At 29.3% G+C, this 23669-nt stretch overlaps 3 protein-coding genes across 4 annotated transcripts; 1 reads left to right on the forward strand and 2 right to left on the reverse strand.

Moving 5' to 3' along the window:
• Window positions 1-2129: 2129 nt before the first annotated feature.
• On the reverse strand, window positions 2130-3514 carry LOC130891925 (deoxyribose-phosphate aldolase). The gene is made up of 4 exons (XM_057797018.1): window positions 3278-3514; window positions 3032-3222; window positions 2818-2983; window positions 2130-2764 (listed from the first exon to the last, which is right to left on the reverse strand). Exons 1-4 carry the CDS (start codon window positions 3312-3314, stop codon window positions 2178-2180), a joined length of 981 nt encoding a protein of 326 aa, XP_057653001.1. The 5' UTR covers window positions 3315-3514; the 3' UTR covers window positions 2130-2177.
• Window positions 3515-3870: 356 nt separating this feature from the next.
• On the forward strand, window positions 3871-5776 carry LOC130891926 (longitudinals lacking protein, isoforms H/M/V-like). Of its 2 annotated transcripts, XM_057797020.1 has the most exons (4): window positions 3871-4234; window positions 4291-4644; window positions 4961-5458; window positions 5514-5776. In XM_057797020.1, the coding sequence occupies exons 1-4, from the start codon at window positions 4052-4054 to the stop codon at window positions 5664-5666; spliced, it is 1188 nt and encodes a 395-aa protein (XP_057653003.1). In that variant the 5' UTR covers window positions 3871-4051; the 3' UTR covers window positions 5667-5776. The 2 variants fall into 2 exon arrangements, with proteins under 2 accessions (XP_057653003.1, XP_057653002.1); XM_057797019.1 differs by having other exon boundaries at window positions 4961-5776.
• Window positions 5777-7073: 1297 nt separating this feature from the next.
• Window positions 7074-22156, reverse strand: LOC130891927 (transcription factor Sp4-like). Its single transcript, XM_057797021.1, has 9 exons — window positions 21807-22156; window positions 19642-19996; window positions 19152-19582; window positions 13346-13511; window positions 12966-13280; window positions 9698-9848; window positions 9388-9532; window positions 7386-7541; window positions 7074-7326 (listed from the first exon to the last, which is right to left on the reverse strand). Exons 1-9 carry the CDS (start codon window positions 21858-21860, stop codon window positions 7204-7206), a joined length of 1896 nt encoding a protein of 631 aa, XP_057653004.1. The 5' UTR covers window positions 21861-22156; the 3' UTR covers window positions 7074-7203.
• Window positions 22157-23669: the final 1513 nt, after the last annotated feature.

Raw genomic sequence — 23669 nt, forward strand, 5'->3', positions numbered from 1 at the left:
TATACGTAAAAGAAAAACTTCCTTTTATTGTGAGCTACATTAAAATATAAGATAACTAGGTTATCAGTCCCTTTTATTATCTATTTTAAATCGAAGAAGAGCATTGTGTCGTTATCAGACATAAAAGTAGGTCATCGTTAGAGGTACAGAGAAGTTAATGCAGGACCGGGGCAAGTTCATATCGATTTTAGATCCGTGCATCAGTGGGTCAACAATCTGGTATTACACTGTAAAATAACGCCGTGCAAATACATTTTAAATAATAAAATTGAGTTTGATACGTTAAAACTAGCTCATAAGTACTAAATCTTAAATAAGTTATAACAAAATAATTTAATTACTCGTTTTATAAGAATTTTGACATATAGATTGTGATATTGGTTGCCTACATTATAACGTTATTAAAGTCGACATAAATATTTCTTCATATGTATAAAATATATATAAGAGATTTTATCGAATTCTCATTGCTAATTCGCTTCTATTTATTTCAAAAGTTATAGAATCTCATATAAATTATTAATAAAAAAAATTCTTTGCGTCATAAATGTAATACTGGTTGCCTATTACCAACAACTTTTAACTAACTTCAAATAACGATGATACAAAATGGTAGATTCGTAATATTATATCCACTTGGATATTTTTATTAGTGTATCTAACTGTTAGTTCGAAAAATAAATCTGCTGTATGCGGAGAGTAGCTCATATCCTCTCTCGATCTGTTAGTCACAGACTGAATGACATGTATACACTGAAATCCTACCTCAGTTCTGTTTATTTTACGAATTCATATATGGACTATTACTTCCTGGGATATCAGAGAGATTTATTGAGATTATCTATACCTGCCTGTATTGATTTTCATTAGATCGGCATGAATATATTGTAAATCCAATGCATCCAGATTAAAAAATGTAAATAGAAAAAAAAACGGATCACTGGAAATGCTAATTCAGTTTTTTCGGTAGAAACGATATAAAAGATGTAAATTAATTTAATATTTCTGAGAATATATAGTGAATTTTATCATCTTCATGTCTCTATTACTATTTTAAAACATTATAATACAAATTTCGATCTATTATAAATGTGTTGAAATTGGATAATCGCCGACAGCTATGCAACCAATATGACAAGCGGAATTGGCTAATTATTTCATCTCTTATAATAAATGCAATTTACGTAGGTTTAAATATGATTGTGTGCTGTTTTATTACCAGCTTTGTATGCACTTTGTGTTAAAAAATAACAATTATTACTTAACAATTCAATTTTTCTACTAAAATCAACTAGTATTAGGCAACATACTTTACAGCAATTGTTTACATATTCATTGCGATTACATACTTTATATTATTGTATTGAAAACTACCGTTAGGTAGTATTGGATTATTAATATCGTTATTTCAACAATTTTTACCCGTTTTATTATATTAAGATATATTTTATTCTATAAGATGTTTCTATTATGTAATTTTGTACACGCCGATAGCTATGCAACCAATATTACGATATGTAAAACTATAGTACGAATTTCTTTGTGGAAGAATCATTGATTCGAATTACCTTACGATGTATTTATTCTATTGAAAAAAAAAAAATGTCAAATTTGACTGTTTCTCTTAAAATGAAGATAAATTAGAAAACATATATCAATTAAATCTCAGTATTATTTCACTATCTATGGTTGAAAGAACACATAGATAAACGTATAGAGATGAATATTTTACTTTACAAGCTCGCTCAGAAAAATGATAGTTGAATATTTATATTTTTTGTTAAATTATAGAATAAATGACTTCTTCTTTTCTGATTTGAAATGTAAATAATATAACTGTTTTAATATTAACAACCACGTAATCAAATGAAACTGAACTAGGCAAAATAATTTGGAGTAAAGTTAAACATCATCATTATTGCATTATCTATATTCGAAAACACTCTTGACAATTATAGAATAATTTTTACTTTTCTTAGTGTATAATATAACTTGAGTGACATCGACTCTTTTAATAGGTAATCATTGCACAACTGGCAACACTGCCTTCTAAACAATTAATTTACTTTTACAGGGGTCGTTCGAAATGTTTAATGTTTAAAGGTATAATAATACAAATGAAACACAAATCGATTGCAATGTTTTATTAAGAACCAAGTAATAAAATGAAAATACAATCAACCCATGGCAAATTCATACCCAGCTGGTGTTTTTCGGGTCACATATTCATATAAATTGCTTTCCAAATCTCCCAATAATCCCGAAGCACCGAACCTGAACAATTCTTTGTTCAACCACTCGTTTCCTAGCGTTTCTTTTATCAAAATCAACCAATTCAAAGCATCATTCGCCGTCCTAACTCCCCCTGCCGGCTTCAAACCAACTTTGTACCCCATTTTTTCATAATAATCCTTAATGGCTCTTGCCATCACTAAGCCAACTGGCAACGTGGCGTTCACAGATTCCTTCCCAGTAGAAGTTTTAATAAAATCGGAACCAGCCATCATGGCGACCAAAGAAGCTTTATACACATTCGTAAGCGTCCCAAGCTCCCCAGTTGCCAAAATGGCTTTAAGATGCGCATCAGGCCCACAAGCATCTTTCATAACCTGTATTTGTTGATACAACTCCCCCCATTTACCTGTTAATACTAATCCTCGATCTATTACGATGTCTATTTCGTTAGCGCCGTTTTTAACTGAAAATCGGATCTCTTCTAACCTCGTTTTAATGTCGTATTGACCACTTGGGAAACCGGTAGCAACTACAAATTTTTTACTAAAAAAAAAACGAGTTTTAAATGATTTTTTTACTTACCGGAAGCTACTGCGATTTTTTTACACATACCCATTTTAGATAGGGCATCAACAGCGTCTCCTACCCTAGCTGGATAAACACAAACTGCTGCTGTATGAATCGGTGAATCTACATTATAATTAAAACCTAATTCATTTAAAACATCGTCCGCTATCGGTTTTGCTGCCTAATAATATGAATATTAATAATAGTTATCATTATTAGTAATATCTACCTTAAAACACAGCCTTGTCACGTTAGATTTAGTATCATCGCCTGCTAAAGTTGTTAAATCGATCAACGTAATTGCTTTCAAAATCCATGCTGCTCTATATTCGTTTTTTAATTCCTTAGATGAAATTATCTTTTTTACTAAATCATTCGTAGCCGATAAATTTATATTAACACTATTCAACCAACCTAAATCTACGTAAATAACTTTAGTAAATAAATATTAAAGAAACAAAACAAATTTATTTACCTAATTCACAACCTGGATTTCTGAATTGTAAACTCATTGTTAAATCACTCGAGTTTAATACGTTATATAATTTATCTAGTATTTATCATTATTAAGATATAGAAAATAAACTATTATGATAAGAAAATATAACCTATAATGACAAATATGACAATACTAAATGTTATAAGTGTACTTGTACTTTCTTGCTAAACAGGTACTTTCGAAACTATTATAATATGTCGTGGAGAATTAATATAAACTATGTCAAATAGATATTACGTGAACGATGTGATACTAACAATGAATCGAAATTTCTGTTTAAATAATATCAAAGTAGAAAAGGTAAAACTAATTAAAAAAGAAGAATAATAAAATATCATTTATCTATCTCCTCACTGCAAATTTGAAGAGCCCGGATAATAGGCTAGAAGATGGGTATACTTAAGATGATTTTTTATACATATATATTGTATATATTTTGAAAAGAAAGAAGATGAATTATCTACCACATTGTCATTAGTATAATTTGACGTAACATTGAAAAAACGAGAGAATTATAAAAAAAGAAGAACTTAATTTTATGTGGTGTCTCCATCTATATTATGTTATTTGTATTTAAACTTTCATTTTTTTGACATTGACGTTTCTGTTTTTGTTCGATATGTTTTTATTTTATGTTTTACTACGTGGTTTAATTTAAGTTTAAACAATAATTTAGTTTCGTTAATATTGTTTACGAGTGTAATTTAATTTTGCATTTAATGTTTATTTTATATCATTTTTCTTATAACCATGACATCCAAACACTTTTGCTTAAAATGGAACAAATTTGAATCGAACATCTTAAGTGCATTCGAAAGTCTTCAAAGTACAGAAGATCTTGTAGATGTTACACTTACGTGTGAAGGAATTAATATCAAAGCTCACAAATTTATCTTATCGGCATGCAGTCCTTATTTCAGAACGATATTTAAGGTAACCTAATTTTAATTATTAAATAAGTGCGTTTATAATTTCACGAAAATTGTTAGGAAAATCCCTGTCCGCATCCAATAGTTATATTAAAAGATGTATGTCATTCGGATCTAGTGGCTATAATTAATTTTATGTACCACGGAGAAGTAACTGTTACCGAAGAACAACTTGCTTCTTTTTTAAATACGGCTATGTTACTACAAGTATCGGGTCTTATGAATAACGATGACGCCCAACATAAAAAACAACAATTACCCGTTAAAAAACCGAAAAATACTGAAACTCGGGAATCTCCACCAAAAAAATCCAAATTATCATCGCCCAAATTGAAGAAGGCAGTCCAGGGTAGTGCCCCTGTAGATGAGGCGCTTATTGATATAAAAAACTCTTCGTCGCCCTCTAAATCCGAGGTAAGCTCACATTAATATTTATTTATATAATTATTAACTTGAAAATATACAGATCTAGTCATTATTGAATGATTTGTTAATTTTTTTATTGTATATCGTTTTTTTTTTACTAAATTTTGACGATATTCTTATTTTAACTTGGGTTCTTACATTTTATGCACCAAATTTTAACGATTTTCATGTTTCAACCAGGGTTTTTACACTATTTGTACCTAATTTTCACCATTTTCGTGTTTTAAGTTGTGTGTTTTTACGTTTTTTCCACCAAATTTTGACGATGTACGTGATTCAACGTCTTTTTCGTTTCTCCTTATAGGTCGTTGAATTAGGTAAAATAAAGACTGAAGAAGATATGTCGATCTTAAACGAATACGACATAAGCGAAAACGTCGAAGTTTTAGTAGACGATAAAAACGAACAGGGTTCTATACTAGAAGCAGCGCTAGAAATTCGCGATAAACCGAGCAGTATTTTAGAAAGATCCCTAACTGCGCAAGCAGTAAAGTCCCCCTCCCATTTCGATAAATCCACCATGCCGGACGTACCCCCAAAGACAATTTTCATATTACGTAAACCCCCCGACGTCGAATCGGACAAACTCGCTTACAAAACGTCATCGGAGTCTTCGACGAGTCCCTCGACTTTCGAATTCCCGTCCGAGTTTCTTCAACAACGCATCAAGACTGAAGATAATCCAGATAATTATGAAAATATGTCCTTGGAGGAGATCAAAGAGATGAACCAGAGAACCGGGGGGTTGGAGGTGCAACCCCACCACAGTTCTCAGTGGGGTAATTGTCCTCATTGCGGGAAAGTGAGTCTCAGTTGGATCAGATTTATTCGGCATTTAATGTTTGTGTCGTTTTTAGGTTTATTCCAATCAATCGGCTTTGAAATACCATGTCAGGTTGGTACATTCCGATTTGACCAACATGTATTGTTGTCATTTATGTCCGGAATCGTTCGATTATCGCGAGGGGTACAAAAAGCATATGGCCGAAGTGCATTTTGTCCGAAATTGATATTCTATTGGAAATTATCATTTTATAATCAGAAATTTTTATTATTTTGTTTTCTACATGTTTTTTTGTTGTTGTATAATTTAATATGAATATATAAAGTGGTTTTTGAACGGCTGTTTTATTTTTAACCTAACCTAAACGCCGGCAAATGTGAGACTCGCTTAAAACAATCGTTGTCATTAAAAACTGGAAATTTTTTTTGAGTATTTTCTCCTGCATGTGAGAAAAATTATTACAAACGACTTCAAACTGCTGTCAGGTTTATTCGCCGCACAATGTGAACTCCTAACGAATATGATTGTGGTTTTTGAACAGCTGTTTTTTTTTAACCTAACCTAACATAATTAATACATAAAATATGTATAATCAATATTTGAAACGAAATACTTCCAACCTAACTTTTTCAATTATTTCGTTGTTATACAATACATGAGAGTTCTATACTTTGTTTTAGAAAGATTCACTTTTTATATACGAAATTATAGAAATCAAATACGCAAAATTATTCAAAATAATATTTTCTTTATCAATTGATATCAAAAATAAATTTGGATTCACAATAAACTCGAAATTAATGAAGTTTTTATATGAACTTGTAAATATTTTATACTAACCTTAATTTCGCATAAAATAGTGTCTACTTATAATACTTTTTATACAAAAATTTATAGAATCGGAATTATATATAATTTATATTTCAATCAAATATTAATCAAATCATAAATTAATTATTTAACATTAATACTTTTGAAGTACAATTTCTTAGGTAAGTTTCGGAAATGTCAAATTATTATTAGGCTATATTCATACCATAGATAAACTTCATATCAACACTATCAATTTGATGTAATTTTTCTGTTTAAAAGTGGTTTTAAATCAATTAACATATAATTTAATTTTAATTAGAGAGATTTAAAAGATAATTCGTCAATTTAATATCTTCTACTATAATATTATCTTCATATTAAATAACGTAAGCGGGCCATAAGATGATTAGTTTTATTAAGAACTGACAGTTGGTAGCATTTCACAAATCAGCTGATTTCCGATTACCATCATTCTTATATCATCACAGTGTTGTCACGTATTTATTTATTTAAGTTAATATACCGAAATGTATTTTATTTATATTCATTTGTTTGGATTATACGAAAATTTTTTATTACAATTTTGATTAAAAAGAACAAATTTTCCTAGGGATTCAGATTGAAATATAGATAAATCATAATTTTATTTTCTATTATATATTTTTTTTGTTATAAGGGAAAGTTCTTTTATATTATAAATATAAACTACTGGCAACGTTGTTGTTTATTATATTTAGTTTGTAGTAGTTTATGATTCATCAATGAGATCGTGTCGAAGAACCGTAGACAGGGATTCAGGAATTAAATAAAACGAAATTAAATATAAAAATATATAATTTTATAAATATATACAAATATTCAGAAATATAACAAAAAAAGAACTGGTTCGTAAATTTTTTTTTCTAAAACGGCGAACAATCATCTCCGGTGATAATGGCGTACATTTCCGCTCAGCTATCTAAAGGATCAGCGATAATCAGTTCATCGGGTTCGGACGTACTGATGGTGATCATCATCTTCTCCTCGTTGCTCGAACTATCTGAAGACGCGGATTGCGTCGAAGTGGCAGCTTCCTATATACACGCAGAAAAATTGTTAAAAATTCGAAAAACAAATTTTTTTGAATACTTACTTGCGAATAGTTGACGTGCGTTATGGCGTATTTGATGTTGTTTTTACTGTCGGTTATCCAAACAGGTTTCATGTCTGATTGCGGTTCCGGCGTCGATTCCGGCGGTTCCTGATCCCAGGATTCGTCTTCGTCCTGATCGTCGGGCGTATCCTGTTTCTAAAAAAATTCGTTCGACCTTTTCACAACCATTAAAAATACCAAAATCACATTTAAATTAATTACGGGGAGCATACGATACTTCTGAATTTATTTTGGTGCAATATTGCGCGTTTTTAAAGTTCTGAGATATATTTCTGTGTCAATAAAGTTGATTTTGACGTAATTTAAGCGTTTCAGTCGTTAATTTCAGTATTTTTGTCAAATTTTTGCTAAAAAGGGGAAAAACCGTCGGGAAATCACTTTAAACAGTGGTCAGAGTAAAATGCCGGACAGTGTGAGCACGGCTTAACAACTACGAATGTAATAGTTGTCGGAATCAATCGCCGGACAGTGTAAATACCTCTTAATCAATATGATTGGAAATTTTTTCCCAAAATATGGCAAAAATTGATGAGAAACGAGTTCAAACAGTTGTCAGGTTTATTTGCCGGACAGTGTGAATACCTCTTAATCAATATGATTGGAATTTTTTTCCCAAAATATGGCAAAAATTGATGAGAAACGAGTTCAAACAGTTGTCAGGTTTTTTTGCCGGACAGTGTGAATACCTCTTAATCAATATGATTGGACATTTTTTTCCCAAAATATGGCAAAAATTGATGAGAAACGAGTTCAAACAGTTGTCAGGTTTTTTTGCCGGACAGTGTGAATACCTCTTAATCAATATGATTGGACATTTTTTTCCCAAAATATGGCAAAAATTGATGAGAAACGAGCTCAAACAGTTGTCAGGTTTATTTGCCGGACAGTGTGAATACCTCTTAATCAATATGATTGGACATTTTTTTCCCAAAATATGGCAAAAATTGATGAGAAACGAGTTCAAACAGTTGTCAGGTTTTTTTGCTGGACAGTGTGAATACCTCTTAATCAATATGATTGGACATTTTTTTCCCAAAATATGGCAAAAATTGATGAGAAACGAGTTCAAACAGTTGTCAGGTTTTTTTGCCGGACAGTGTGAATACCTCTTAATCAATATGATTGGACATTTTTTCCCAAAATATGGCAAAAATTGATGAGAAACGAGTTCAAACAGTTGTCAGGTTTTTTTGCCGGACAGTGTGAATACCTCTTAATCAATATGATTGGACATTTTTTTCCCAAAATATGGCAAAAATTGATGAGAAACGAGTTCAAACAGTTGTCAGGTTTTTTTGCCGGACAGTGTGAATACCTCTTAATCAATATGATTGGACATTTTTTCCCAAAATATGGCAAAAATTGATGAGAAACGAGTTCAAACAGTTGTCAGGTTTATTTGCCGGACAGTGTGAATACCTCTTAATCACAATTAAAGTAAATTTTCAATTCTTGTGAGTTTTATCCTCTGAGACTGAGTAAAGTTGATGAAAAACGACTTCAAACAGTCGTCAGATTAAATAGCCGGACAGTGTGAACACCTCTTAACCACTACTATTCTCAATTTCCAACTTTTCCTATTCTTTTTTCTAAATATGAAAAAAATTAATGAGAAACGACCTTAAACATTCGCCGGATAGTGTGAGCACCACTTAAACATTTCAACCGTTCTTCGCGTCCGATTAAATCGCCGGATAGTGTGAACAACCCTCAAACATTATAGATACAAAAGGTAAGTACGAATTAAGATTTTTTTTTTAATTATAATTGAAATTAACAAACTCATAATCAAACGCCGGACGGTGTGAACACCTATTAACACTTTCGCTGTAAAAGTGGAATTTTATCGATTTTCTTTTACATCAGATTTAATCGCCGGACGGTGTGAACACCTCTTAACCACTACGGTTATAAAACGCAATTTTTTTCTCTAAATATGAAAAAATTAACGAAACTAGATTGAAAACTAAAAAAAAATTACCGTTATCCTTTGTTTTTGATGCGTCTTGAGATGTTTCGAGAGGTGATCGGATCTCATGAATTTCTTATTGCACTCGTGACACTGGAATCTCTTCTCCCCCGTATGCGTCCTCCTGTGCCTCTGCAATTCATCCGACCGTGTGAACCTACAATAAAGAAAATAATCATAAGATAAAAACGACCAACCCGGTATAAATAGTTTCGAAATTGAAAAAAAAACAAATCTTGTTTATACAACGAAAAATTTTCGTAAAACAATAAGTACGATTTCTCAGTGTAGATTAATTTATCCAGTGGCGTAGTCAACTTACCGTTTTCCACAAAATAGCCACGTGCACACGAAAGGACGTTCGCCCGTGTGCCACCGTAAATGGGCCCTAAGATGACTAGTTTTACCGTAAACTTTATTACAACCCGGTATATGACATATATGTTGTTTCTTACGGTCCGTATGCCGTTCACCTGTAAAATATAAAATAGAAACTACACTGAAAAAACTACGTTTATTTATTTATTAAATTATCGATTCTCATATTTCATATCGATAAACTACACTGAAAAAACTACGTTTATTAATTTATTAAATTATCGATTTATATATTTTATATCGATAAACTACATTCATGATTTTAATTAAATTTTATTATCCAGGAAAATTATCGACTGGAGCATTTTAAATCGATAAACTACACTGAAAAAACTAAGTTCGTTAAATAATTTAGATTTTATTATTTTTCTAAATAGTTCTGAAAAATTATCGTTTGAAACATTTAAAGTTGATAAACTACACTGAAAAAACTACATTCATGAGTTTATTTAAATTTTATTATTTTTTTAAGAATTTCGGAAAAATTATCGATTGGAATATTTTAAATCGATAAACTACACTGAAAAAACTACGTTCGTTAAATAATTTAGATTTCATTATTTTTCTAAATAGTTCAGAAAAATTATCGTTTGAAACATTTAAACTTGATAAAATACACTGAAAAAACTACGTTCATGAGTTTATTTAAATTTTATTATTTTTTTAAGAATTTCGGAAAAATTATCGACTGGAACATTTTAAATCGATAAACTACACTGAAAAAACTACGTTCGTTAAATAATTTAGATTTTATAATTTTCTTAAATAGTTCTGAAAAATTATCGTTTGAAACATTTAAAGTCGATAAACTACACTGAAAAAACTACATTCATGAGTTTATTTAAATTTTATTATTTTTTTAAGTATTTCTGAAAAATTATCGATTGGAACATTTTAAATCGATAAACTACACTGAAAAAACTACGTTCGTTAAATAATTTAGATTTTATAATTTTCCTAAATAGTTCTGAAAAATTATCGTTTGAAACATTTAAAGTCGATAAACTACACTGAAAAAACTACATTCATGAGTTTATTTAAATTTTATTATTTTTTTAAGTATTTCTGAAAAATTATCGATTGGAACATTTTAAATCGATAAACTACACTGAAAAAACTACATTCATGAGTTTATTTAAATTTTATTATTTTTTTAAGTATTTCTGAAAAATTATCGATTGGAACATTTTAAATCGATAAACTACACTGAAAAAACTACATTCATGAGTTTATTTAAATTTTATTATTTTTTTAAGTATTTCTGAAAAATTATCGATTGGAACATTTTAAATCGATAAACTACACTGAAAAAACTACATTCATGAGTTTATTTAAATTTTATTATTTTTTTAAGTATTTCTGAAAAATTATCGATTGGAACATTTTAAATCGATAAACTACACTGAAAAAACTACATTCATGAGTTTATTTAAATTTTATTATTTTTTTAAGTATTTCTGAAAAATTATCGATTGGAACATTTTAAATCGATAAACTACACTGAAAAAACTACGTTCGTTAAATAATTTAGATTTTATAATTTTCCTAAATAGTTCTGAAAAATTATCGTTTGAAACATTTAAAGTCGATAAACTACACTGAAAAAACTACATTCATGAGTTTATTTAAATTTTATTATTTTTTTAAGTATTTCTGAAAAATTATCGATTGGAACATTTTAAATCGATAAACTACACTGAAAAAACTACGTTCGTTAAATAATTTAGATTTCATTATTTTTCTAAATAGTTCAGAAAAATTATCGTTTGAAACATTTAAACTTGATAAAATACACTGAAAAAACTACGTTCATGAGTTTATTTAAATTTTATTATTTTTTTAAGAATTTCGGAAAAATTATCGATTGGAATATTTTAAATCGATAAACTACACTGAAAAAACTACGTTCGTTAATTAATTTAGATTTCATTATTTTTCTAAATAGTTCAGAAAAATTATCGTTTGAAACATTTAAACTTGATAAAATACACTGAAAAAACTACGTTCATGAGTTTATTTAAATTTTATTATTTTTTTAAGAATTTCGGAAAAATTATCGATTGGAATATTTTAAATCGATAAACTACACTGAAAAAACTACGTTCGTTAAATAATTTAGATTTCATTATTTTTCTAAATAGTTCAGAAAAATTATCGTTTGAAACATTTAAACTTGATAAAATACACTGAAAAAACTACGTTCATGAGTTTATTTAAATTTTATTATTTTTTTAAGAATTTCGGAAAAATTATCGATTGGAATATTTTAAATCGATAAACTACACTGAAAAAACTACGTTCGTTAAATAATTTAGATTTCATTATTTTTCTAAATAGTTCAGAAAAATTATCGTTTGAAACATTTAAACTTGATAAAATACACTGAAAAAACTACGTTCATGAGTTTATTTAAATTTTATTATTTTTTTAAGAATTTCGGAAAAATTATCGATTGGAATATTTTAAATCGATAAACTACACTGAAAAAACTACGTTCGTTAATTAATTTAGATTTCATTATTTTTCTAAATAGTTCAGAAAAATTATCGTTTGAAACATTTAAACTTGATAAAATACACTGAAAAAACTACGTTCATGAGTTTATTTAAATTTTATTATTTTTTTAAGAATTTCGGAAAAATTATCGATTGGAATATTTTAAATCGATAAACTACACTGAAAAAACTACGTTCGTTAAATAATTTAGATTTCATTATTTTTCTAAATAGTTCAGAAACATTATCGTTTGAAACATTTAAACTTGATAAAATACACTGAAAAAACTACGTTCATGAGTTTATTTAAATTTTATTATTTTTTTAAGAATTTCGGAAAAATTATCGATTGGAATATTTTAAATCGATAAACTACACTGAAAAAACTACGTTCGTTAAATAATTTAGATTTCATTATTTTTCTAAATAGTTCAGAAACATTATCGTTTGAAACATTTAAACTTGATAAAATACACTGAAAAAACTACGTTCATGAGTTTATTTAAATTTTATTATTTTTTTAAGAATTTCGGAAAAATTATCGATTGGAACATTTTAAATCGATAAACTACACTGAAAAAACTACGTTCGTTAAATAATTTAGATTTTTTTGATTTCTAGGAATATTTCCTAAAAATTATGGATTGACACTTTTTAAATCGATGAACTACACTGAAAAAACTATTATTTTCGAAATTTTAAAAATAAATTGTTTACCTTCTTGACAGTTCGGGCAGGTACAAGCCACCCTTCGGACGCGCTGTTTTTGCATGGCGTCTTGATGATTGGCGTCGTTTTGCATTTGAATCGACGCGGAATTCTCCGAAGCAACGAGAGTTACGGTCGGCGTCATCTGCCCGGTGGATATGGGCGTCGCCGCCGGTTGGGCGACCGTCTGTTGCGTCGAAGTCGTTACGGTGGGTATGACTTGCCATTTATTGGGATCCGTGGGGTCTTGTTGAATGTGCTGACCGACGGATATCTGAGTAGGGGCGGCCGCTTGTTGCGTGATAACTTGAACGTTACCGAGTCCTGTCGAAAAATTATTTTTTTTTTTTTTTACATAAATATACACTCGACGTATTTCGCGATTGTACCTGGAATATTCTGGATATTGGGTATTGCTTGTAAGTTAGGCACTTGAATGATATTTCCTAAGTTTCCTACGGTGGTTCCTCGGACTTGTTGGATATTCGCCGCTGGTATTACCGTGAATTGTTGGCCGTTCGCCCCGGTGAAAGTCAATTGGGGCGTCGTATCAATCTGTAATATCGGTTACTGAGATTTGGCAACGTTGGTGTACGAAACGGGATGTCGAATTGTGGATTTTGATACCAAGCAATCGCCCAAACCGTTTAATCGCGATCAAATCTGTATAGAACTGTTAGAAAAACCACCGGAACCACAAAACAGAAACTGTTGAAATTATTTTAACAGTTTGTACGAAGATATCTTTTTGGTTTTAGCTCGTACAAAAAAATTGTTCAACTCGAAATTGTAGGGAATTTTATGCTTTATAACATGGTGGAACTAGATTTTCGAAAAAAAAAATTTTTAACCTTCGAATTTTTAAAAAACTAATCAAAATTTGGAATTTTTTTATTTAAACGGTAAATATAGTGAAAATATTAAAATCAAATTGATATTGAGTGGGAAATATAAAGGAAATGTTTCTAATAAAATTGTTTTTTTTTTAATTTTAAAAATTCAAAATGGCGGCCACGTAATTGCGTATAGTATTCTATTAATACCTTGAGGACTTTAACGTTCGTTATCTCGATTTCTAATAATCGAATTGAAAATTTTTTTTTATCTAAATATGTGGTTTTTTAAGATATATTATTCTAAATTTTGAAACGGGAGTTAAAATTAATTTTTGAATGATAAATCTCGAAAAAACTAAAAAAAAAATTATTTTTTTCCAGTTTAGATGTTAAAAACATATGTTAATCAAATTTTGAAAATTTCGTTAGTTTCATCTATTAAATAACGATTTTTTCTTTATCGATTGCAGCAAACTACGTCAGAAAATTGTTAATATTAACGAAATTAACAGCTGTTAAAAAAATCTAAATAAATACTATTTGCGCGGCCGCCATTTTGAATTTTAATAATTTGAAAAATCATCTTTTTCATTAATATTTTCTCTGTTTGCTTATAATATTAATATGATTTTAATATTTTTACTATATTTATTACGTAAAGAATAAAAAATTCAAAATTCCTCATGAATTTTCGAAAAATTATGGGTTAAAATTTGTTTTCTCATAAATCTACTTTGATCATTGAATAGAACCCAAAATTCTCTAAAATTTCGATTCTAACAAAATTTTTGTAAAATTAAAAATTGAAAAAATATAAACGTCAAAACGTAAAATTTCAAGTTTCATAATATGAATCCATTAGAAAATTCTGATTAAATCATTTTTTCAAAAATTCTAATCAAAATTTATAATTTTCAGGCACTTTCAAATAATTTTGGTAAATTTTTCATTTTTCCGAGTGTACATTCTAATTTACACGGGTCACAATATCAATATACAAACAGGGCCGGCTCTCGCACGTATTAAAACGTAGTTGAGATCGAAATGATAGAATTGAAACATATTTCAAAATTTCCGATAAATTTTCAAAAAATTATAGGTCAAAAGAGTTTTTTCTCATAAATCTACTTTGATCATTGAATAGAACCCAAAATTCTCTAAAATTTCGATTCTAACAAAATTTTTGTAAAATTAAAAATTGAAAAAATATAAACGTCAAAACGTAAAATTTCAAGTTTCATAATATGAATCCATTAGAAAATTCTGATTAAATCATTTTTTCAAAAATTCTAATCAAAATTTATAATTTTCAGGCACTTTCAAATAATTTTGGTAAATTTTTCATTTTTCCGAGTGTACATTCTAATTTAAACGGGTCACAATATCAATATACAAACAGGGCCGGCTCTCGCACGTATTAAAACGTAGTTGAGATCGAAATGATAGAATTGAAACATATTTCAAAATTTCCGATAAATTTTCAAAAAATTATGGGTCAAAAGAATTTTTTCTCATAAATCTACTTTGATCATTGAATAGAACCCAAAATTCTCTAAAATTTCGATTCTAACAAAATTTTTGTAAAATTAAAAATTGAAAAAATATAAACGTCAAAACGTAAAATTTCAAGTTTCATAATATGAATCCATTAGAAAATTCTGATTAAATCATTTTTTCAAAAATTCTAATCAAAATTTATAATTTTCAGGCACTTTCAAATAATTTTGGTAAATTTTTCATTTTTCCGAGTGTACATTCTAATTTAAACGGGTCACAATATCAATATACAAACAGGGCCGGCTCTCGCACGTATTAAAACGTAGTTGAGATCGAAATGATAGAATTGAAACATATTTCAAAATTTCCGATAAATTTTCAAAAAATTATGGGTCAAAAGAATTTTTTCTCATAAATCTACTTTGATCATTGAATAGAACCCAAAATTCTCTAAAATTTCGATTCTAACAAAATTTTTGTAAAATTAAAAATTGAAAAAATATAAACGTCAAAACGTAAAATTTCAAGTTTCATAATATGAATCCATTAGAAAATTCTGATTAAATCATTTTTTCAAAAATTCTAATCAAAATTTATAATTTTCAGGCACTTTCAAATAATTTTGGTAAATTTTTCATTTTTCCGAGTGTACATTCTAATTTAAACGGGTCACAATATCAATATACAAACAGGGCCGGCTCTCGCACGTATTAAAACGTAGTTGAGATCGAAATGATAGAATTGAAACATATTTCAAAATTTCCGATAAATTTTCAAAAAATTATGGGTCAAAAGAATTTTTTCTCATAAATCTACTTTGATCATTGAATAGAACCCAAAATTCTCTAAAATTTCGATTCTAACAAAATTTTTGTAAAATTAAAAATTGAAAAAATATAAACGTCAAAACGTAAAATTTCAAGTTTCATAATATGAATCCATTAGAAAATTCTGATTAAATCATTTTTTCAAAAATTCTAATCAAAATTTATAATTTTCAGGCACTTTCAAATAATTTTGGTAAATTTTTCATTTTTCCGAGTGTACATTCTAATTTACACGGGTCACAATATCAATATACAAACAGGGCCGGCTCTCGCACGTATTAAAACGTAGTTGAGATCGAAATGATAGAATTGAAACATATTTCAAAATTTCCGATAAATTTTCAAAAAATTATAGGTCAAAAGAGTTTTTTCTCATAAATCTACTTTGATCATTGAATAGAACCCAAAATTCTCTAAAATTTCGATTCTAACAAAATTTTTGTAAAATTAAAAATTGAAAAAATATAAACGTCAAAACGTAAAATTTCAAGTTTCATAATATGAATCCATTAGAAAATTCTGATTAAATCATTTTTTCAAAAATTCTAATCAAAATTTATAATTTTCAGGCACTTTCAAATAATTTTGGTAAATTTTTCATTTTTCCGAGTGTACATTCTAATTTACACGGGTCACAATATCAATATACAAACAGGGCCGGCTCTCGCACGTATTAAAACGTAGTTGAGATCGAAATGATAGAATTGAAAAATATTTCAAAATTTCTGATAAATTTTCAAAAAATTATGGGTCAAAAGAATTTTTTCTCATAAATCTACTTTGATCATTGAATAGAACCCAAAATTCTCTAAAATTTCTATTCTAGCAAAATTTTTCTAAAACTAAAAATGGAAAAAATATAAACGTTAAAACGTAAAATTTCAAGTTTCATAACATGAATCCATTAGAAAATTCTGATTTAATCATTTTTTCAAAAATTCTCATCAAAATGTTTAAATTTTTCGACACTTTCAAATAATTCTAGTAAATTTTTCATTTTTCCGAGTGTACATTCTAATTTAAACGGGTCACAATATCAATATACAAACAGGGCCGGCTCTCGCACGTATTAAAAAGTAGTTGATATCGAAATGATAGAATTGAAAAATATTTCAAAATTTCTAATAAATTTTCAAAAAATTATGGGTCAAAAGAATTTTTTCTCATAAATCTACTTTGATCATTGAATAGAACCCAAAATTCTCTAAAATTTCTATTCTATCAAAATTTTTATAAAACTAAAAATGGAAAAAATATAAACGTTAAAACGTAAAATTTCAAGTTTCATAACATGAATCCATTAGAAAATTCTGATTTAATCATTTTTTCAAAAATTCTCATCAAAATGTTTAAATTTTCCGACACTTTCAAATAATTTTGGTAAAGTTATCATTTTTCCGAGTGTACATTCTAATTTACACGGGTCACAATATCACTATACAAACAGGGCCGGCTCTCGCACGTATTAAAAAGTAGTTTATATCAAAATGATAGAATTGAAAAATATTTCAAAATTTCCGATAAATTTTCAAAAAATTATGGGTCAAAAGAATTTTTTCTCATAAATCTACCTTAATCAATGAATAGAACCTAAAATTCTCTAAAATTTCGATTCTAACAAAATTTTTGTAAAACTAGAAATATAAGCGTTAAATTTCAAATTTTGTAAACTAAATATATTAGAAAATTCTGATTTAATCATTTTTTCAAAAATTCTCATCAAAATGTTTAAATTTTTCGACACTTTCAAATAATTCTAGTAAATTTTTCATTTTTCCGAGTGTACATTCTAATTTACACGGGTCACAAAATCAATATACAAACAGGGCCGGCTCTCGCACGTATTAAAAAGTAGTTGATATCGAAATGATAGAATTGAAAAATATTTCAAAATTTCCGATAAATTTTCAAAAAATTATGGGTCAAAAGAATTTTTTCTCATAAATCTACCTTAATCATTGAATAGAACCCAAAATTCTGTAAAATTTCGATTCTAACAAAATTTTTGTAAAACTAGAAATATAAGCGTTAAATTTCAAATTTTGTAAACTAAATATATTAGAAAATTCTGATTTAATCATTTTTTCAAAAATTCTCATCAAAATGTTTAAATTTTTCGACACTTTCAAATAATTCTAGTAAATTTTTCATTTTTCCGAGTGTACATTCTAATTTACACGGGTCACAAAATCAATATACAAACAGGGCCGGCTCTCGCACGTATTAAAAAGTAGTTGATATCGAAATGATAGAATTGAAAAATATTTCAAAATTTCCGATAAATTTTCAAAAAATTATGGGTCAAAAGAATTTTTTCTCATAAATCTACTTTGATCATTGAATAGAACCCAAAATTCTCTAAAATTTCGATTCTAACAAAATTTTTGTAAAACTAGAAATATAAGCGTTAAATTTCAAATTTTGTAAACTAAATATATTAGAAAATTCTGATTTAATCATTTTTTCAAAAATTCTCATCAAAATGTATAAATTTTTCGACACTTTCAAATAATTCTAGTAAATTTTTCATTTTTCCGAGTGTACATTCTAATTTACACGGGTCACAAAATCAATATACAAACAGGGCCGGCTCTCGCACGTATTAAAAAGTAGTTGATATCGAAATGATAGAATTGAAAAATATTTCAAAATTTCCGATAAATTTTCAAAAAATTATGGGTCAAAAGAATTTTTTCTCATAAATCTACCTTAATCAATGAATAGAACCCAAAATTCTGTAAAATTTCGATTCTAACAAAATTTTTGTAAAACTAGAAATATAAGCGTTAAATTTCAAATTTTGTAAACTAAATATATTAGAAAATTCTGATTTAATCATTTTTTCAAAAATTCTCATCAAAATGTAAAAATTTTTCGACACTTTCAAATAATTTTAGTAAAGTTATCATTTTTCCGAGTGTACATTCTAATTTACACGGGTCACAAAATCAAAATATAAACAGGGCCGGCTCGCGCGTAATAACACATAATGGAAACCCAAAACCACAGAATTAAGAAAAATAAATCAAACTTACCTGAGCTACTTGCGCAGTACTCTGCGCCACAGAAGTCGGAGTGTGCGGCGCGGCGGCAACGCTCGTCGCTATCTGCAACTGCTGAATCTGCCCGTTGGGCGTTAGAATATTCGCGAATTGAGGTTGAGCTTGAATAATATTCGGTACTGCCGTAGCGGCTAGCTGCACCGGAAAATGTATGGTCTGGTAAACGGTTTGCCCGTTACCTGTCGATATGGGAACCTGTATGGGGATGGTTTGCTGCATGGGAAACTGCACCATCTGCGGTATATTGGGTCGAACGGTTACGCTTTGACCGTTGGCCAATTGCACCGTCGATAGATTTTGGAGGTTCTGGAGATTCTGGAGGTTCTGGATATTCGCCGGAAGGACGGTACTGGGCGCCCGAATTATCTGCCCGGGGCTGAACAGTTGTTGGGGTTGTTGAGCTCCTGGAAATTCGAAAATAAATCACCTTATGGGGTTCCTCCTCGTTATGGGATATATTTACCGGCAGCTATGGACATCGCTGGGATGAATAAAGCTTCTTGACCGTCGACGGTGACGGTTTGCATGGGTTGCATGAGGTTATAAGCGAGCGCGGCATTTTGTCCTGCAGCTGCGCTCACTAATTGCGCAGCGCCGGTTTGTTGTTGTAATAATTGTTGTTGCAGTTGTTGCGGAAGACCGACTGGGACACTAACAACTTGCGGACTCGAAGCTACAGGGACGCTTTTGACGTTGACGTTTGTCGGGGTTGGCGTCGTCGACATATTCGCTATAGATGACGTTTCGCTAGACGTCGGTCCTATACGACTACAAGTCGCCGCTAATAGAGCTAAAGGAGATGGAGTCGGCTTCGATTCCTATAATTAATCCATATTTCTAATATATATATATTTAAATCAACTGGTATAAATTTTCCCGATTTCTATACTTTTTTTAAATATGGCAACGTTGTATACCTCAATCAATTCTTATTATAATTTTTTTCATCAAGAAACCACTAAACTGAATTATTGTTCTCAGTGTACAACTACATCATAATATTAATTTAGATCGATGGTTTTTGTAATTGATCACATGTGACACGTGGGAGACGTTTTTTTATCTATAAAGTATAAGTATCATCGAATTCTAACATATAGTTACGTGGGCAGCGGTTATGGTCAAAGCCCAACCCAAATTTATATGATTAAGTTACCTCCCACATCTGGATCTATAGGTAATAGTATTATAACCAGTACCCTTTGATCTATAAACGATATTAGACGAAAAATTTTCAAAACTCATTCAGAATTCTCAATTTTCTAATTTCTCACGTTTTTATTAGTAATTATTTCGAAAATGTTCATTAAGATATCGAAAATAATATAAAAAAATCTCCCGTTTGATATTTATCTAATTTGAAGTTATTTACATTGAAATTTGTAAAAATACGCGTTTAATTATTAAAATAGAACCTCACTATATAATATTTTTCATAAAAACTGAATAAAACCAAGGATAATTACATTTTTCTGCAATTTTATTATTATTAATACTAGTTCTACTGCAACTCTTAAAACAAACGTGTAAATAGTGTTGCCTACCTTCGTATTCATATTATAATTAAATTAATACACGAGAGAAAAATGGGTCATTTTTTGCGGGAAAAATGGGACATTTTTATGTGGAATATGGTTTTAGTATTAATATGAGTTTGAAGTAAGAGTGTGGAATTTCATCTACCGGGTGTGAAACAAAAACAGCCCAGACAAACCACTGTAGAATGTTATGATAAAACATTGAATTTGAAGAATAAAAGAAATGGAAATGTGGAGAATGAAGAAAAAATATGAACAAGTGGTGTGAAAATTTGATTTAGTACCCCTAACAGCTTGAAAACACTCATTATATTGGACGTACACGTCCAATTCGATTACTTTATATCACAGATCACTTTTATCCACCATATTCCCCCTATTACTTGTTGCTTTCACTTTATAACACAGATTTACTAACGAAATGCATTAATTTGACATATGGAATCGCAAAAACATATGGGGCTGCAATTAAGTAAAAACTAGACTCTACACCTAATAGATTCACATATAATAATTACGATAATGTAGTTATAGGTTTGAAATTATTAAATTATAAGTCATAGTATTTATATCACACCTCGTATAAGTAATTTTGTTCAATTTCTTATGATAAAAAAACACGGTTCGTATTCTTAAGCTGAAATTTTTTCGACTTCCCTGGTATATTTCTAAATCGATATGGCAGATACAATATAATTGTTTATTGGTGCTTAAATTAGCAAGTTATTTACATATTAATGATAAAATATGAATATTTTTATAATTATTAAGAATATTAGAACGAATGAATCTATTTATACCTAGCTCGTATTTTTGGTACCTTTGAGTAACGTCCATTATTATAGGTTAGGTTAATATTGGGTTATGACTATTATTGGACATGAAATTAGTGAAAAAAAATCACACCCATCGTCTAAATTTAATATCAAGAGTGCCAAGGATAATCAAAATCCCGACCTCTAGGCAAGGTTCAACCTCCAATCTAACAGGGACGAAGTAACTCCCACAGAGCCGTTCCATTGCGCCCGCCCCTGTCACTCTATCAACCTTTTACCTTAACAAAAACTAGTGAAAACTTAAAAAAACTTACCTGTTCCGAATTTTCAACGTATTCAACACGAACTTCTTGCACTTCAGTTGTCATTATTCAACACTAATTCGAAAAATATCACTAGCATTGTTGTAATCGTGTGTTGCAGTGTGAAACGGGCTGTCGGGCTGCGTCAATCGATCTTCTTTTGTCACTTTTCGCGTAATTTTCATTTAATTATTGTTAAATTTTCGTTTGGTACACTATTAATTAGTTGAATAATCAATTGGGCGTGCAAATTTTTGTGTAAGACTCCCAAAGCTGGGCTAAATTTCGATTTACAGGCTGGGCGAACGGAACACAAACCACGCCATTCTGGGACTGGCTTTAGGTGGGGAGGGTAGGATAGAATCGCTGTCGTTCGCTTCGGACAACTAACTGCCGTCTTAGATACCATAAGCGGCGCGGAAAGAAGGGATATAGGATAATAAAATTTAAGAATAATTTTTATCATTTTCACTATAAATAATACGAAATGTAAAGTATAAAAAAAGATTAAATAATAATGAATCTCAATCATAACATAGGCTTAGGATTAGTAACAAATGAACTAGGTTTCCAAATGGAAAGTTTTTCTTTTTTTCACAATTTATGTTTTTTTTTGGACGACTGAATAAGAATTTGAAACTTGTCGAGTAAAATTTGTTGCAGAATTTTGTATTTTGAGTATTTTTTCACCAAATTATGGTATTTTTTTCCAGTTTTAGGACTATATCTCAGAATAGAAGCGTTTTTTTGACAACCCTATCTGATACAAAATTAAAATACACGAAATTTTCTATATTTTTTATTATTAACTTTTTTTATGAGACTAAGCGTTTTGCCGCTAGAGCGCGCTTTAAAAAAAGAAATGTAGGAAATTTCTGTCTCCTTTCATTTTGTTAAAAAAACGGAAATTGTCAGAATTGGATTAAAAATAAACTTCTGGATCAAATATTTACCTGGAGGCTTCAAATTTTACGTAGATAAGTGGAAAAAAATCAAAATTATAGCAAAAATTTTATCCCCAATTATTTTACTAGTATAACTAACCTATAAATAAATACAAAAGAAGATATCTAATGTTTAACTTTCGTAAATTCCGTTAATTTTGAAATTGGTTAATATTAAATTAAGCATTTGATATTACGTAACGCAACATCTTTAAAAATTAGCAATAAATAGAAAATAATTTGTTAGAATTATTGTTAACCTCAAAAAAAAGAAGAAGAGCTTTATTTTCTATCTTTAAAATAAATATAGTTTCAACTATTATGATAATTTGTGCCGCCACTGCGCCCTATCGACGGTTGTCTCTTCCGTCAGATGTTCCCTGAACCCCTGCCGCGGGCTAAGGGGCGTCGGCCGACTGTATTTGCGTCCTCCCATTGACCTTTGGCCCTAAATAAAATCTGAATCCTACGAAATGGCAATTATAGTCAAACATTTTTGTTTGACAACAATCGAATGATTTATTTTCACAATCGATTGTTAATTAATAGTATTTGTAGAAAAATTTTATCGATACGAAAATACTGAAAATTCCACAGAAATAACTTTGAGCTGTTTACACGTGCTAGTATCGAGTCACATACAACTGATATCGCAAGCGCAGTTGCCGTTATTAACGAATTTGCATCGTATTTGAAAATTTTTCAAATTATAAATAAATCTACTAATAAAACTTCATATTTAATGAAGAGATGCAATAAATTGTGTTTATTACAAGGAAATTAATTGAGATAAAATTAAGATTTTTTATATATTGATTTAAATCTGACAACACCGCTTTATAAACTGAATACTTTATAAACACATACGTTGCGTATATACAGAACATTGTCCAACAATCCCTAAAAGTTCAGGGGCTGGTCGTCTAGCGGG

The sequence above is a fragment of the Diorhabda carinulata genome, chromosome 3, assembly GCF_026250575.1.
Source record: "Diorhabda carinulata isolate Delta chromosome 3, icDioCari1.1, whole genome shotgun sequence".
Lineage (NCBI taxonomy): Eukaryota > Metazoa > Arthropoda > Insecta > Coleoptera > Chrysomelidae > Diorhabda > Diorhabda carinulata.

What these genes read in the sequence shown, in the direction of transcription:
- LOC130891925 (XM_057797018.1), bottom strand. Translation starts at nt 3,314, where the DNA reads ATGAGTTTACAATTCAGAAATCCAGGTTGTGAATTAG. An exon ending in AAATCCAGGTTGTGAATTAG is followed by an intron (nt 3,223 to 3,277) that starts GTAAATAAATTT and finishes TTATTTACGTAG; the next exon opens with ATTTAGGTTGGTTGAATAGT. An exon ending in AAAAATCGCAGTAGCTTCCG is followed by an intron (nt 2,765 to 2,817) that starts GTAAGTAAAAAA and finishes AAAAATTTGTAG; the next exon opens with TTGCTACCGGTTTCCCAAGT.
- LOC130891926 (XM_057797019.1), top strand. Translation starts at nt 4,052, where the DNA reads ATGACATCCAAACACTTTTGCTTAAAATGGAACAAATTTGAATCGAAC. An exon ending in ATTTCAGAACGATATTTAAG is followed by an intron (nt 4,235 to 4,290) that starts GTAACCTAATTT and finishes GAAAATTGTTAG; the next exon opens with GAAAATCCCTGTCCGCATCC. An exon ending in CGTCGCCCTCTAAATCCGAG is followed by an intron (nt 4,645 to 4,960) that starts GTAAGCTCACAT and finishes TTCTCCTTATAG; the next exon opens with GTCGTTGAATTAGGTAAAAT.
- LOC130891927 (XM_057797021.1), bottom strand. Translation starts at nt 21,860, where the DNA reads ATGACAACTGAAGTGCAAGAAGTTCGTGTTGAATACGTTGAAAATTCG. An exon ending in AGCGATGTCCATAGCTGCCG is followed by an intron (nt 19,583 to 19,641) that starts GTAAATATATCC and finishes TCGAATTTCCAG; the next exon opens with GAGCTCAACAACCCCAACAA. An exon ending in CGCACGTCAACTATTCGCAA is followed by an intron (nt 7,327 to 7,385) that starts GTAAGTATTCAA and finishes GCGTGTATATAG; the next exon opens with GAAGCTGCCACTTCGACGCA.